This window comes from Monodelphis domestica, chromosome 4 (assembly GCF_027887165.1).
Source record: "Monodelphis domestica isolate mMonDom1 chromosome 4, mMonDom1.pri, whole genome shotgun sequence".
Taxonomy (NCBI): domain Eukaryota; kingdom Metazoa; phylum Chordata; class Mammalia; order Didelphimorphia; family Didelphidae; genus Monodelphis; species Monodelphis domestica.
Window position 1 is genome coordinate 348,238,827 of NC_077230.1, and position 16,270 is coordinate 348,255,096.

Genomic DNA, 16,270 nt, shown 5'->3' on the forward strand with positions numbered 1-16,270 from the left:
TGGAACATCAGGAAGGGGCATGGATGCTGCCAGTGTTAACTCCCGATCTCCAAATTTTGTATTCTCAGCTCTTCCATCATCTGGGGAATGAAGCTGGGAAGCGGTTCTGGGCAGCCAATGTCCCTCCTAGTGAAGCGCTGCACCCCAACAGCAGCCCTGGGGACCGGCGGCACCACCTGGAAGCCAAGTACCGTGAGGGCAAGTACCGCCGTTATCACCGTTTCTTCGGCAAGCAAGAAGAGCTTGATAAGGTCAGCTTGAGGGTGTGTGTTGGGAGAGGTGGCATCCTTAAGACATCTGGGCTGGCTGTCTTAAACCATTGGGCTGTTCCTGAGAAGACACTTGCCCCAGGTCATAGGAGCAGAGCTAGGATTATAACCAGGGTCCTTAGAACACAGTTTGTCTAAGGGGCAATAGGACATCAATTTAATCTGTTGCCTTCATTTTATATGTGGGGAGACCAAGGTAAAGAGAAGGCTGCATAGAGAATGAACATCAGAACCAAGACTAGAAGGTTTAGGGTTAGTATAATGATTCCATGGGAAGAACTCTGGCCTCCTGGGTCAGGGGTTCTGGGCCTCAGTTTATCCACTCTAAAATTGAAAGGACTTGCCGATCTAGTTCTGATATTCTTATGTTCTGAGTGAGGCCTTTTCCAATTCTGACATTGTGTGTTTTAAGGCCCTTCTAGCTCTGCATTCTGGGTTCTTAGATCCCCCCAGTTCTGACATTCTGAGTTCTAAGGTCCCTCCCAGTTCTGACATTCTGGGTTCTAAGGTCCCTCCCAGTTCTGACATTCTGGGTTCTAAGGTCCCTCCCAGTTCTGACATTCTGGGTCCTAAGGTCCCTCCCAGTTCTGACATTCTGGGTCCTAAGGTCCCTCCCAGTTCTGACATTCTGGGTTCTAAGGTCCCTCCCAGTTCTGACATTCTGGGTCCTCAGGTCCCTCCCAGTTCTGACATTCTGGGTCCTAAGGTCCCTCCCAGTTCTGATATTCTGGGTTCTAAGGTCCCTCCCAGTTCTGACATTCTGGGTCCTCAGGTCCCTCCCAGTTCTGACATTCTGGGTTCTAAGGTCCCTCCCAGTTCTGACATTCTGGGTCCTAAGGTCCCTCCCAGTTCTGACATTCTGGGTTCTAAAGTCCCTCCCAGTTCTGACATTCTGGGTCCTAAGGTCCCTCCCAGTTCTGACCTTCTGGGTTCTAAGGTCTCTCCCAGCTCTGACATTCTGGGTTCTAAGGTCTCTCCCAGCTCTGACATTCTGGGTCCTAAGGTCCCTCCCAGTTCTGACATTCTGGGTTCTAAGGTCCCTCCCAGCTCTGACATTCTGGGTCCTAAGGTCCCTCCCAGTTCTGACATTCTGGGTTCTAAGGTCCCTCCCAGCTCTGACATTCTGGGTTCTAAGGTCTCTCCCAATTCTGACCTTCTGGGTCCTAAGGTCTCTCCCAGCTCTGACATTCTGGGTTCTAAGGTCCCTCCCAGCTCTGACATTCTGGGTTCTAAGGTCTCTCCCAATTCTGACATTCTGGGTTCTAAGGTCTCTCCCAGCTCTGACATTCTGGGTTCTAAGGTCCCTCCCAGTTCTGACATTCTGGGTTCTAAGGTCCCTCCCAGCTCTGACATTCTGGGTTCTAAGGTCTCTCCCAATTCTGACCTTCTGGGTTCTAAGGTCTCTCCCAGCTCTGACATTCTGGGTTCTAAGGTCCCTCCCAGTTCTGACATTCTGGGTTCTAAGGTCCCTCCCAGTTCTGACATTCTGGGTTCTAAGGCCCTTCCCAGCCCCAGTGTTTTGTGATTGTGTTTTCTAATCTAATGATTCTGTTCTAAGGCAAATCTCCTGTCCCCTAGTCCACTCCACCAGCTGCTCCCCTCCCTTCTCTCCTCTGTCTTGCACCCTCCCTTCTTGCCGCTATGTCCTGCCAAAGGGAGCAGGCCTGACGCCCGGTGCTATTTCCTGCCGGGCTCATGGAAACCAGCTGGGCTGCTCCGAACCAGCTCCCCCAGGCCCCCTCCTCTCCTCCTCTCCTGCCCTCTCCCCTCCAAAAGCAAGGCTTTGTGGGGCCTCAGGGATTCCCTCCCCATGGAATGATAGGTAGGGCACAAGCGACTTTGGACACTTCTTTGAGCCATTCAAGCGCTGGGATGAACTCGTCATCTCTGCCGCGGAAAAGGAGGCTGGACACCTTGTCCTAACTCCTGTCCCTCCCTCAGTATGCATACTTGCTCCGTGGGTTGTTCAGTGTGTGTGTGTGTGTGTTTTTACACGTGTCCAGAGGCAGGAGTTTTACCCCAGTTTCACCTCTGGTGAAACATCCCTCCCAATCTGAGCCGCCCCACCCCAGACCAGTCCTAAAACAAAGCGGAGCCACCTCTGAGCTGGAGGGACCCACGAGTCTGGCTCCCCAGCCAGGCCTGCTCAGGGTGAAGGAATTGGCTAGGTTCAGGCAGCCTGGGCCAGGCCAGGCGGCTCCCATTGGAGGGGCCAGCGGGCGGGCGGTGAGGAATTCACATATGGGAGGACTTTATTGTAGAATCATCCCGCCTTCTTTCAGCCCTTTCTTTCCCTCCCCTTCCCAAGGCCCAGAGAGATTGAGACAGAGACTGAGCTAAAACTGGATGCGGCCACATCCCAGGGACCTAGACCCAGGAAACAGCTGTCCTGAGGGGCCCCAAGCCTCAGGGTGAAGCTGGGATCTGACCTGTGACTCTGACCCGGCCCCACGTTCTCACCTCTGCCTCTCCCCCTACTTCTCTCCTTCTTTTCCCTCTCTAGTCACTCTTTCTCTTTCCTCCTCTCTTTTCTGCCTCTTCCTTCCTTCCTTCCTTTCTGTCTCATTCCCTTTCTTCCACTTCTCCAGACCTTTCCTTCTCCCCCCCATCCCTGGATCTGTCTGTCTTCTCTTCCCCTCTTCCCAGGCTCCTTTCAATCAAACCGTCTCCTTCCCCCCTTCTCTCTCCTTTTCCCTGGTCGTCTCTTTTCCTTGGTCTCTCTCTCCTCCACTTTACTGTTTGTTTCTCTCACCCCTACCTTCTTCCCATCTCTGTCTGCTTCCCTCCCTCCCCATCTCTTTCCTTTTTCTGTTTCTCCCTTTGCCCCTTCTACCTCAGAGACTGCCTTTGTGTCTCTTGCTCTGCTCCCCTCTCTCTCCTTGCCTCTGTTTCCCACTATGTCCTTCTCCCTACTTCCCTGGGTGTTCTCCGTTCCCGTCTCTCTTCCAGCTCTTTAGCTTTCTCTTTCCCTGTCCCCATTTTCCCTGTTTTTGTTCCTTTTTTGTATACCCACCATGCCAGGTACATAGTAAACTCTTAAATGCTTGTTTGTTGACTGATTAAGTTCAATGCTTGTTGACTGATTGTTCCCTGCTTTTTTTCCTGTCCCCAAGAGTCTCTCCCTGTATCTCTCCTCTCTCCTGTCTCTTTCCCTTCTCTCTTCTTCCTCTCTCCTCCTCTCTCCCCCCAATCCCCAATGCCCCCTTCCTCCTTCCTTTCTTTGCTCCCTGTGCCTGGGTCTGGAGGCCATTGCTATCGCTGGGGAGGCTTGAGGGGGAAGGGAGAGAATCCTCTCCCCTCTCTCCTGGGCCTGACCCAACTCAATCTCACCTCCCAGGCCCTTTGTGTGGCTGTCACCACTACTGACCTCGAAGAGACGCAGGCTCTGCTGGGCTGCGGGGCAGCCATCAACTGCTTCTCAGGGGACCCCGCAGCCCCCACACCCTTGGCCGTGGCCAGGCAGGCTGGCCAGAGGCTGCAGATGGAGTTTCTCAGGAACAACCAGACCACGGGTAAGGGGGATGGGACCGGCCACCCACACATGTGGTGGGGGCGATGTGTGTACAGGGCCAGTCTGTGTGTCTCTGTCAGCATTTGTGTCTCTGATTCTAGGTGTGTTTGGGTGTGATTGTATTTTGTGTTGTTATGTGCATTCGAGGGAGAGATGTAGAGATAGAGACCATCAGAAGAACTGGAGGAGCCGTGTCAGTATTAGTGCCTGGGGCTCCGGGGGTCTTGGTCCACAGCAGCAGTCGCTGATTTCATTCGGGTCCATTGCAGGGGCTGGGGGAACTTGAGGGTTTGGGTCCTGGCCATTCCCCAGGCTCAGGGACCCTAGGAGTGGAGTGAGGAATAACTGAGGCCTCAGGGAGTTCCAAGTCTCAGATGGGGGATGACCCTTGCTCCCAGGAAAACTTCCTGCCTACCTGGACGAATGTGATAGCATTATGAAGCACCTACTGTGTGTCAGGCATGCTGCTACGCACTTTATGACTATTATCTCATGTGATTCCCATAATAACCCTACGGTGCTATTATTATCCCCATTTTATAGGCGAATGACTTAGCCAGAGACACATAGCTAGTAAGTGTCTAAAACTGGGTTTGAACTCAGATCTTCCTGTCTCCAGGCGCAGAACTCTAGCCACTATATTGCCCAGCTATAATTTGTGAGGTCCTTCCAAGCATGAACTGACAAGACCATCCCAAAGGGAATTAAAGACTATGAGGACATTGGGGTCAGGGCCTGGGCTCCCCTTCTACTGTTGGTCAGTAGGTCTCTGGGGTAGTGACTTCTTGGAGCCCTTGCAAGGGAAAGACCACCCACTCAGGAGCCACACGCAGCCACCACCCACCCAGAAGCCTCGGCAGATACAGCCTAGATTGAGTGTGCCTTCCTCTGGGAGGAGAAGAGCAGGACCAGGTGGTGGGACCACAGAGTGTGTTGGGGTTGGCCAACCTAGAGACCAACTAGCCCACCCGTGCTGAATCACAGGGTCTCTGAGAGCCAGGGAACTTCAGCCAGCCAACCAAGTCAGTCAGTCAGTCAGTCAGTCAGTCAGTCAAAGCTGATTAAGTGTCTGCTGAGGCAACACACAGCACTTGGCATTAGAGGAGATAAAGTAGTTGGCTCAGATATAGTTCCTAGCTTTGTGGAGCTTACATTTTGGGGGAAGAGTAAGACCCCAGTTCCCCTCACTTCCACCTCTCCTCTCTCTGTGTCTCTCTGTCTTTCTCTGTTTCTGTCTCACTATCTCTGTCTGTCTGTCTGTCTGTCTGTCTGTCTGTCTGTCTCTCTGTCTCTCTGTCTTTCTCTGTTTCTGTCTCACTATCTCTGTCTCTCTGTCTCTGTCTCTCTCTCTGTTTCTGTCTCACTATGTCTGTCTGTCTGTCTGTCTGTCTGTCTCTCTGTTTCTGTCTCACTATCTCTGTCTCTCTGTCTCTGTCTCTCTCTCTGTTTCTCTGTCTCTGTCTCTGTCTCTCTCCCACACCTACCCACATGCATCTATACACACTACTCTCATTCACCATCTTCCATGTTGGATGCATCAGAGAAGTGTTGTGGACAGAATTCTGGGTGAGGTCTAAAGGGGAGAGTCCTGCCCTGCCCAGGGCCTGGAGAATGTCAGGAGGGCATCTGCGAGGCCCCATTTGTCAACTCTGCTTAGACTCTCAGACTCAGAAAGTCGGAGCTCTGAGGACTTCTGGGGATCCCCCAGTCCAGCCCTCCTCATGTGTGACAAAAGAGCAAAGTGCAGCCCAGAGAGACTTGGCCAAGGTCACAGGGGTCTGCTTGTAGCAGAGCTTAGATTTTCATCCAGCCTCAGCACGCTTGATAACGGAGGGGCTGGGGTGAACAGTGGCTCCGTTGGTGTTTGTGGTGGGCGGGGAGTTGGGGGGACCCTGCCCCTCCTTGTAGAATTCTCTCCCTGACCAATCACCCCGTTTGCTCCCTTCCTCACCTTTGCACTCCTCTCCCCAGAGATGCCTCGGCTGGACTCGGTCAGCATCGGGGAGAAGCATTACTCCGTCATTCAGCCCACTGTGAGCCATAGCGGCTTCCTCTTCAAGACAGCCTCTGTCGCCAAGCCCCTACAGGAGCGCCGTTCCCGAGAAGGTGCGTGCCCTCCCTCCCTCCTGGCAGCCACTGCCTCTGCCCGAGCTCACGAATCATTCATTGAACAGTAGGCTCATTAGGAATGTGTCGTGGCTGTAAAGAAAGCATGGCTCTTCCCCTTGAAGAGCTCACAGTCTGGTGGATAGAGAAGACCCATCTGTAGGAACTGATGCCCCAGACAACCAAAGAAGGGCTCGATAGAGAAAGGGCTGGGTGAGGCCGGAGAAGGCAGGAATGTTGTAGACAGGAGAGGTCAGGAAGGGTCTCTTGTCGTAGGTGGAGTGTGAGTTGAATTTTCAAGGATGAGTGGGAATTTGGTCAGTGAAGAAGGAGGACATTCTGGCCATAGGAGACATCCTGAGCAAAAGCATGGTGGTGGGAGAGCTGAATTCAAGTTCTCTCTCTTACACAAGACCTAATTCTCTTGGTTGCTTGTTTAATTTACCCTCCACCCAAAAAAAAAATATCTTGGACTGACTCATGTTTCCTATATACTTAACTATGTGCATGTGTTTCCCCAAATAGAATTGTCAGTTCCTTGAGGGCAGGGAGTGTTTTATTTCTTATATTTGCAGTTTCAGGGCCTGGCATGTAGCAAATGCTTAACAGATATTTCTTTAATGAATGAATGAATGTTTTGGGGGAGTTAGGTGGCTCAATGGATGGAGAGCTAGGCCTGGAGTTGGAAGGACCTGGGTTCAAATCTGGCCTCAGATACCTCCTAGTTTTGTGATCCTGGGCGAACCATTTAACCCCTGTTGTCTAACCCTCACCGCTCTTCTGGAGTTTGGAACAAATACTTAGTACTGATGCCAAGACAAAAGGTGAGGGTTTAAAAACATGAACATTTGGGGGTAGATTCATTTCATTTAACTGGAATGTTAAATGTAAGGTTTGTTAATGGACATGGTGATATTTGCCTGGTAAAAGAGGGGGCCACCAGCTATGGGAGCTTGTTGCCATCTGTACTCCAAGAGGACCAAAGTAACATCACTCTGTTGTGGTCAGTGTACAGTGTGTCCAGCTGTGGCTGATTAGACCAATATGAATGCTAGCCACGGCAACTCAGGGCTAACTATAAGGCTCAGCCCATTGAAAGGACCCCAGATTATCCTTTCATTCCCTTATAAAACCCTCAGGAGTCTTTGGAGAAGGAAACCTGAACTCTTCCTACCAATTAGGCAGATCCTTAGGTGGTGGGTAAAATAACCAACCTTCATTCATTCATTCATTCATTCATTCATTCATTCATTCATTCCCTTATTTATTTATTTGTTTGCTCATTTATTTTATTCATTCATTTATTTGTTTATTCATTCATTCATTTATTTATTTATTATTTATTCAGTTATTTATTTTTAAACCCTTATCTTCAGTCTTGGAATCAATACTGTGCATTGGCTCCAAGGTAGAAGAGTGGGAAGGGCTAGGCATTGGGGGGTCAAGTGATACAATAAGCCTTTATTTCTGTGGGTGGAATACTCCCTCTGCCATTTTCTGGGAGTCCTGGGGGGTGGGGAAGAAAGAGAATCTGGCCTCCACCCTCAAGGTCTCCATAGTCTTAGCCAGGTAAGTTGATGATGGAGCCCCCTTGTAGAGTATTGTGAGCTGGTGAAGTCAAGGGAGCTTCAGATATGATCATCAGAGTCAGCAATGGAGAACTTCCTGGAAGAAGCCAGTTATCCCTGCATTCTGCCAAGAGAGGAGGTGTAGGGCCATTGAAGCCTCTCCAACATGGGGCATGGGGAGGGAAAAGGTGGTAGACCTAGAATGTAATCTGGATGTAGTAAAGGCAAGCCCTGAAGATCTCAACTTCTCTCCTTCCTCCTATCCCCTTGCCTTGGACAGAGTTCAGCCGACGCTGGTGTGTTCTCAGCGATGGTGTCCTGAGTTACTATGAGAATGAGAGGGCTGTCGTGCCCAATGGGGAGATCCGAGCCAGTGAGATCGTGTGCTTGGCTATTCCCCCACCTGACGCCCATGGGTGAGCCCCCTCTCTCCCTCTTCCAGTCTAGTCCAGCCCAGCCCCTGCACTCTCACGAGGCCCATCCCATCTGTTACAGGGCTGCTGTCGTGTCCTCTCCCTTCCCTTGAACCTTCTTTTCACCAATCCCCGACCTCTTTATCTCTGAGTTATATCAGTGGAGTGGTCCCTCTCCATTCCTTCTCTATGTTGTCAGGAACCTTGTAGGAGCCCTGGGTTCTAGTTCCAGTTCTGCCTCCATGTAACCTTGGCCAGTTACCCCCACCCCAATCCCTCTGTTTCCTGGGATTCTAAAATTCTTTGTCCTAAGATGCGTTCTATGAGCTAGGAATTGCCTTAGGATCTAATGAACATTCTACAAAGTGTCACTCCCTGCTTTCCCCCCAACACTCTCCCCCAATCTCCTTCACTCCATCCTCTCTGACAAGGCATGAGAACAAGGGAATTGTGTACAGATTCCTCAGTGCTGAGGAGAGCCTGGGTGGGTGGAACCAAGGAAGACTTCCTGTAGGAAGAGGAGTTGAGAGAGAGATTTGGGGAGAAGACAGATTTTGGGGTGATAGGGACTGATAGAGGAGATGAAGAGAGGTCCTTGAGGCTGGTAGGCAATAAAGAAGGAAGCAGATAAGGGGTGAGCTGTGAAGTTGGGGAGGACAGGGGGACTGGATGGCCCTTTGCCTTTCTTCTCTCCCATCTCTTTGTCCCTTTTTCTCTCCAGTTTTGACAGTACCTTTGAAGTATACACAGAGACTGAGAGAATGTACCTGTTTGGATCGGAGAGCCCAGACCTGGCTCGAGAGTGGGTCAAATGTATTGCTAAGGTGGGTATGTTTGGTGGGAGTCAGGAAGTGTGGCAGGCCATGGTGGACCCTTCCTAGATCTGTCCATTCATGTCTTCAAATGGCTAGAGTTGCTCAAGGAGAGGCAATATCCTTTTTGCTGAAGCAGTCAGGGAGGGCTTCCTAGAGGAGGCAAGACTTGGCCCAATATGGATTTGCAGAGTGGGGCTGAGAAGGGCAGGGGAACAAGGGCTAAGGTCTAGCTGATGACTTTCCTTCTCATTTCAGACTACCTACAGCCTTGACTCTTTTTAGGCCTTTGTTTCATTGAATCCTCTCCTGTCTGCTTTTCCACACCATCTATGAATGTGGGAGCTAGCTAGGGCTGAAGCATCCAGGAGGAAACCTGATGGGGAGGCGGATAGAGAGACTGAGGAACAGGATAAGGGAAGATTACAGTGAAGGAGGTTGAGATCAGGCTGTTCTTTCCAAACACTGATGCTGTGTTGCCTTGGGCCCCTAGCTGGTGAGGAATGCTGCAAGAAGGCCTAGGAGAGGTCAGGTTTCCAGGACCTGGAGGCGGGGGGCTTCCAGAGTTGACTACTATTTCCTGTACCCCTTCATCCCCACAGGCTTTTGTGCCCATCCATGCGGAAGAGCTGCTGTGCAGGGACTTTGAGCGTTTGGGCCGCCTCTCCTATAAGGCTGGCCTTAGCCTGCAGCGGACCCAGGAGGGTTGGTTTGCATTAACTGGCTCCGAGCTCCGAGCAGTATTTGAGGAGAGCCCCAGCGAGGAGGCCCTACAGCTCCGAAAGCTGCAAGAGCTATGTAGGCAGAACCCCTTTGTGCTCCCTGACTCAGCCCTGCTCGTTCCCTTCTTTTTAAACCCTCACCTTCTGTCTTAGAATCAATACTAGGTATTAGGTCTAAGGCAGAAGACACAGCTGGGAAATGTCTGAAGCCAGATTTAATCCCAGGACCTCCGTCTCTGGGTTTGACTCTCAATCCACTGAGCCACCCAGCTGCTCCCTTCATCCTTTCTTCAGAAGGTTGCTCAACGACGCTGTGACTTTAAATAAGTCACTTCCCCTCCCTGGGGCTTTGTAAAATAAAGGCAGGAGGAGGTTGGATGAGATGGTTCCCCAGCAGCTTCTGGGTTCTCCGTTCAGAGCCCTGGGCTTCGGATCCCTAATTTCCCCTGCAGGACTTTGCTTGGGGACGTGGCCTGAGTGACCTTCTTTGCCCCTGGATCCTCTCCGATCCTCTCCTTGCAAGTCAGTCACTCCTTCCGTCCCCCTTTTCTCCAGGCGTGGGTGGGACAAATTGAAGGCTCCCCGGGCCCTTCTGTGTCTTCTATTCCCGTGCATAGCTGGAGGACCACACATGAGCCCTGCCATGGCATGATCCATCGTGCATGTGTCCCACGCCAGCTCTGTAGGAGCCTGCCTACTCAGGAGGGGGAAGGGAGGAGTTTGGGGGGGAGGTGGCTGCAGATGTGCATGTATCTGAGCCCATCCTCTCTTTCCCCAGCCATCGAGGGGGACAAGGAAGTCCTGGTCCTGGTGGAGAGGGGAAGGTGAGAACGGGGACCCACGTGGGAGAGGGAAGACACCAGCTGTTGTGTCTGCAGGGGGCATCTTGGGGCGGGACGATTCCGGAGTCTTGAGGACTCTTGGGAGGGAAAAGCAGCATTCCAGAGTTTCCATAAAGGGGGTTATGAAGAATTCCCAACATAGAGTGTACCTTGGCTTGGCACCAGAGGGCAGAAGTAGGAGCAATGGGGAGAGGAGGTCGTAGGGAGGCTCTGATGTCAGGGAAAGCTCCCTATTGATTAGAACTGACCCAGAGGAGAGCAGGCTGCCTCCTTCCCACTTAAACAGAGGCTGTTGATTCCCACTCAGATCCTTCCTCCCTGGAGACTGTGATTCTGGTCCCTGGCCTGGGAAATGGGAGCACTCGGTTCTATTCCCAATTTACCATTAGCTCCTGTGAACTTGGGGAAGTCCCTTCTCCTCTCTGAACCCCAGTTTTAACTTCTCTAAAAGGATGGGGTTGGATTGGATAACCCGCTAAGGATCCTTCTTTCTGACAATATAAAAATAGAAGAGCCCTGTGGATGGGATAGGGAGGGTGAATCCCACTGGGCTTCCTGGAGGTGACGCTGCCTGGGCATTGGGCCCAGGACCCTGTATATTCAGGGGGAAAGGAAGCTGGACTTCACGGGATGGCTGGGCGCCATCCAGAAGGCAGCAGCAAGTTCTGGGGACACTCTGTCTGAGCAGCAACTGGGGGACTCTGACATCCCTGTCATCGTCTACCGATGTATAGACTACATCACCCAGTGTGGTGAGTGGAGCATCTGGGGCCCGGGCTGTGACTGGCCATGGCTGGCTTACCCCCTTCCCCTGATGCCTCCTCCCTTCTCGTCTAGGATTGACCTCAGAGGGCATCTATCGTAAGTGTGGGCAGACGTCAAAGACGCAGCGGGTGCTGGAGAGCCTGCGCCGAGATGCTCGCTCCGTGCGCCTCAAGGAGGGGGAGCAACACGTGGATGATGTCTCGTCTGCCCTCAAGCGCTTCCTGCGTGACCTGCCTGATGGGCTCTTCACCCGGACTCAGCGCTGTGCTTGGCTTGAAACAGCAGGTGCTGCTGTCGAGTGGACTTGTGGGCTGACCAGCTGACAGACAGATAGATGGGCAGACAGACGGACGGATGATAGACTGTTGGTAGGCAGGAGAAATGGCCAAATCAAGAGTGAACTGTTAGAAGGACTGACTGAAAAATAGGCCTGCTGACAGGCCAGGATAGCAAAGAGTCTTGAGATATCATGCTGAAGGGCTTGGATGTTTGGTCTGAGAGAGAAGACTTAGGGGGGTCCTGAGAGCTATTTTCAGAAGGGCTGCCCTGTTTGACCCCAAAAAACAGAACTAAGAACATTGTGGGGTGGGTAAGATGGAATTTCAAAATGATAAGTTTAGGCTTGAGATAAACAAAACCTATTAATGATTAGAACTGTTCCAGCATGGAAGGAGCTGCTTCAGGAGGCAATGGCTGCCCCTCTCTGGAGGTCTTCAAACAAAGGCCAACTGACCTTTTCCAGTGTGTTGTAGACGAGATTCCTTTTCAGCTGTAGATTGGACTAGTTGGCTGCTGTGATCCCTTCTCACTCTAATTCTGTGACTGATAGATGAACAGATAGACATGCTAACTAATAAATTAATTGACTGACTGATAGAAGGACTGGTCAACTGATTGACCAGCTGCCCAACGGCCTGACAGCACCACCTGACATCTGAGTAACCGAATGGCTCTGGCCAAATGACCAACTTCCCTAGTTCCTTCCCTTTCCCTATCCCGCCCCCTCCCCTCCCCAGTCCTTTCCCTTATTTCCTACTCCATCTAGATTCTCAGTCCCATGTGGCACTGGACAGAACAACTCCTGTCCTCACCTCCCCACCAGTCTCTTGTATTTGTTGTGCAAAGGCCCAGGGTGGGTGCTGGGGGAATCTGGGCCGGGAAAAGCTGGCTGGGGTTGAAAAAGAAACTAAAGGGGTCATAGGCCCTGGAGGGCCCAGATCTCATACCTTCCTATTTCCTGTTCCCCAGCAATTGAGAATGAGGAAGAAAAGATTTCGAGGTACCAGGAACTCTTGGGGCTCTTGCCCCCTGTCAACCGGGCCACAGTGAAGGCCCTCATCAGCCACCTGTACTGGTGAGACCCAAAGAAGACATCATTTCTCCATCTCCCCCATCTCCCCCTCACCTCCCATGCTGGTCTATCCCATCTATGGAACTTTAGGCCACAGGTCAGGGGATCTGGGCCCCTACTCCCTACTCTTGGGAAAGGTCAGAGGATCTGGGGCCCCACTCCCTCCCCTTGGGAAAGGCCAGAGAATATGGGGACCCACTCTCTCCCCTTGGGAAAGGTCAGAGGATCTGGGGACCCACTCCCTCCCTTTGAGAAAGGGCAGAGGATCTGGGGACCCACTCCCTCCCCTTGGGAAAGGTCAGAGGATCTGGAGCTCCACTCCTTCCCCTTAAGAAAGGCCAGAGGATCTGGGGACCCACTCTCTCCCCTTGGGAAAGGCCAGAGAATATGGGGACCCACTCCCTCCCCTTGGGAAAGGTCAGAGGATCTGGGGACCCACTCCCTCCCCTTGAGAAAGGGCAGAGGATCTGGGGCTCCACTCCCTCCCCTTGGGAAAGGTCAGAGGATCTGGAGCTCCACTCCTTCCCCTTAAGAAAGGCCAGAGGATCTGGGGACCCACTCTCTCCCCTTGGAAAAGGTCAGAGGATCTGGGGCTCCACTCCCTCCCCTTGAGAAAGGGCAGAGGATCTGGGGACCCACTCCCTCCCCTTGAGAAAGGGCAGAGGATCTGGGGACCCACTCCCTCCCCTTGAGAAAGGGCAGAGGATCTGGGGACCCACTCCCTCCCCTTGGGAAAGGTCAGAGGATCTGGAGCTCCACTCCTTCCCCTTAAGAAAGGCCAGAGGATCTGGGGACCCACTCTCTCCCCTTGGGAAAGGTCAGAGGATCTGGGGCTCCACTCCCTCCCCTTGAGAAAGGGCAGAGGATCTGGGGACCCACTCCCTCCCCTTGAGAAAGATCAGAGGATCTGGGGCCCCGCTCCCTCCGCTTGGGAAAGGTTTCCCTCTCTTTGATTCCAGGCCAAGAACTATCTGGGGTGGTTCTCTCATCTAAGGGGTCTTTAAATATCCCTGGGTATTCTGGGAAAAAGGGATCTAAGGGGCTTATTCGATTAGGGGAAGGGGGACCCTGAATTAAGGTCTTCCTACCCTTTACAGTGTACAGTGCTTCTCGGAAACCAATCAGATGAATACCCACAACTTGGCAATTGTATTTGGACCTACGCTTTTCCAGACAGATGGTCAGGACTACAAGGCTGGCCGAGTAGTGGAGGACCTCATCGATCACTATGTCCGAGTGTTCAGTGTATGTTTCAGGAATGGTGATGGCAATGGAAAAACCTGGGAATCATGGAATTCATGTCCCAAGGGGTCCCAAGCCCAGGACCAGAAAGGGACTAGCCCTGTATAATGGAGATTTCTCTGGAGTGGGAGTCAGGAGACCTCATTTCTAGAGCTTGTTCTACTTTTGATTCACTGGGTGACCTGGTATAAGCCGCTTCCCTTCTTTTATCTTTGGTTTTCCCCTTTATAAAAAGAGGGAATCAGAGGAGATGTTTTCTCAAGCCCCTTAGAACATGGACATAAAATGTCAGAGCTGGAAGAGACCTTAGAACAGAAGAGGAGGCAACATGTGTGGATTAGCGGAGAGAGTGTAGCATTTGGGGTTAGAGTCCCACGTCCTCATCCTGGCTCTGCTTCTTAGTAACTCTGACCATGGGCAAATCAGGGTGCCCTCTCCTGTGGTAAAATGAGGGCTAGATGGTCTCTGAAGGCCTCTCCTAGCTCTAAATCTATGATCTTCTATGAGAAACTAAGACTGTGGAATATTATCCCTGGCTGGGACCCTGGGCATACTCTAGTCTTCTATCCGAGATGGCATGGCTGTGAAAAGTCGGCTCCATCCAGATTATACACATATAGAGCCCTTTGTAGGAAAAAAAAAAGAGAGAATCTAGTCCAGACTCTTCATTTCATAACTGGGGTAACTGAGGTCCACAAAAGGAAAGGATCTCCCCAAGGCTCCCTCTAGTAACTTCCTATGAGATTCTGGTGGGGAATTTGGGAGAAGGTAGCTAGAACAGCCACCTTACCCCATCACAGGCAATATACTCCCCCACCCCTACCCCCTTAATTCTTTGTTCCCTCCCATCTCCCCTCAGGTGGATGAGGAGGAGCTGAGAAAGCAGCGGGAGGAGATCACAGCCATCGTCAAGATGAGGGTGGCGGGCTCGGCCAGTGGCACACAGGTAAGGCAGCCAGAGCCCTGAGCAGCCCACTGGCTCCAACCAAGCTCCATCCTTCCCTGGGTTTGGCCTCATTCTCTTTCTGCCTGGCGTGGCCTTTGGGCACCGGCTGTCCAACCACTGAAGAGGGACACACCCTTCTGTCTAGCCAGCTGCCACTGGTCCCTTTAGTTCCTGAAGTTCTTTCCTTCTTTCCTTCATGAATAAGCATTCGTAGAGCCTATGCTTTGTTAGGGACGGGGGCTACTGAAGTACCAAAATGAAAGGCAGACCCTGCCTTTGAGTCAGCCAGCTCACTGATAGTCACCCTGCATTCAGGAAGGGTTTATGGGCCAGGCTTTGAGCTAAGTGCTGGGGATACAACAAAAGACAAGAATGGAGTCCCTGCCCTCAAGGAGCTCGGGAGAGGCCACATGCAAGTGACTACGCACAAATGAAATCTATGGAAACAATGCAAATGGGGAATAATCTCCCCATTTGTGTGCGTGCTGCAGAAGGGGCATTTTGAATTGGGTAGTGTCAAAGCCAGGTCTTCTGACTGGGAGTCCAGCCCCCAAGCTACTTCGTGTGGCAGAGATGCTGAGGGGCCAGAGCAGAGCCTGGGATCTGTCCACTGGTACCCAGAGAGAGGCCACCGAGGCCTGGAGTTGGAAAGAGGGAGGGACCCAGAACCTCAGATGCAGCAGAGAGCTCAGGAATCATTGAACCTCCCAGTTCAAAGGAACCCCAGAGGGCATCCACTCTAGTCTCCCTCCCTGCAGAGCAACACTAAATGAGTAACTCACCTTCAGAGTGATACTACTCTTTTCTCACAAAGAAACTGAAATAGGTAATATAAATCTTCTGCAGAGGAGGAAACAGTTTTAGAGAGATATTGTTATTGTCCTTTGGTCATAAAGCTTTGAACTCAAATCTGTTTGCAAACTTTCCAACACTAAGTGGTCATGAAGACCTGTAGAGATGGGGAGCTCACTACCTCTCCTGAAACACTTTTATTTTGGGACATTTTTGATGATGATGATGATGATTTTTAAACCCTTACCTTTCTGTCTTAGAATTATTACTGGGCATTGGTTGCAAGTTGGGAGAGTAGTAATAAGGGCTAGGCAATAGGGATTAAGTGGTCACACAGTGAGGAAGTGTCTGAATCCAGATTTGAACCCAAGGCCTTGTCTCTGGACCTGGCTCTCAATCCACTGAGCCACCTAGATGCCCCCTTGACATCTTTGATTATTAAGAAGTTGTTCTTGACATTGGTGCTCTGTGCCTTACATCTGCCTCTCTGTGCTTTCCCCTAATACTCCTTATCTGCAGCCAAATAGGACAAATTCAATTTCTCTTTTACTTGGCATTCCTCTAATTCAAGCTGAGTACCTGCTGAGAGATGGGGGGAGGGGTAGATTAATTGGAGGGGCATCAAACAACCTGAGGAAGCATCCTTCTGCTTTTTTTTTTTCCTTAAACCCATACCTTCCATCTTGGAATCAATACAGTATTGGTTCCAAGGCAGAAGAGTGGTATGGGCTAGGCAATGGGGGGTAAGTGACTTGCCCAGGGTCACACATCTGGGAAGTATCTTGAGGCCAGATTTGAACCCAGGACCTTTTCTCTAGACCCGGCTCTCAATCCACTGAGCTACCCAGCTGCCCCCAGTCCTTCTGCTTTCTGCACTGGTGATTGCAAATTGCAAGGCAATTTCTCTGCCTGTGTCTAGCCCAGTGTTGTC

General features: G+C 51.5%; 1 protein-coding gene across 2 annotated transcripts in view; it reads left to right on the forward strand.

Moving 5' to 3' along the window:
- ARAP1 (ArfGAP with RhoGAP domain, ankyrin repeat and PH domain 1) overlaps positions 1 to 16,270 on the forward strand; it is a 109,963-nt gene that overhangs the window by 70,314 nt on the left and 23,379 nt on the right. For both annotated transcript variants that reach the window (XR_008911445.1, XM_056795021.1), the window contains exons 14-25: positions 69 to 251; positions 3,607 to 3,781; positions 5,752 to 5,886; positions 7,735 to 7,870; positions 8,589 to 8,691; positions 9,282 to 9,477; positions 10,180 to 10,225; positions 10,832 to 10,995; positions 11,081 to 11,293; positions 12,257 to 12,362; positions 13,457 to 13,604; positions 14,461 to 14,547. Coding sequence is in view for 1 of the 2 variants with exons in the window: in XM_056795021.1 (XP_056650999.1) it covers positions 69 to 251; positions 3,607 to 3,781; positions 5,752 to 5,886; positions 7,735 to 7,870; positions 8,589 to 8,691; positions 9,282 to 9,477; positions 10,180 to 10,225; positions 10,832 to 10,995; positions 11,081 to 11,293; positions 12,257 to 12,362; positions 13,457 to 13,604; positions 14,461 to 14,547 (1,692 nt within the window). In the remaining variant the exon portion in view is untranslated. The remainder of the gene's footprint in view (positions 1 to 68; positions 252 to 3,606; positions 3,782 to 5,751; positions 5,887 to 7,734; positions 7,871 to 8,588; positions 8,692 to 9,281; positions 9,478 to 10,179; positions 10,226 to 10,831; positions 10,996 to 11,080; positions 11,294 to 12,256; positions 12,363 to 13,456; positions 13,605 to 14,460; positions 14,548 to 16,270) is intronic.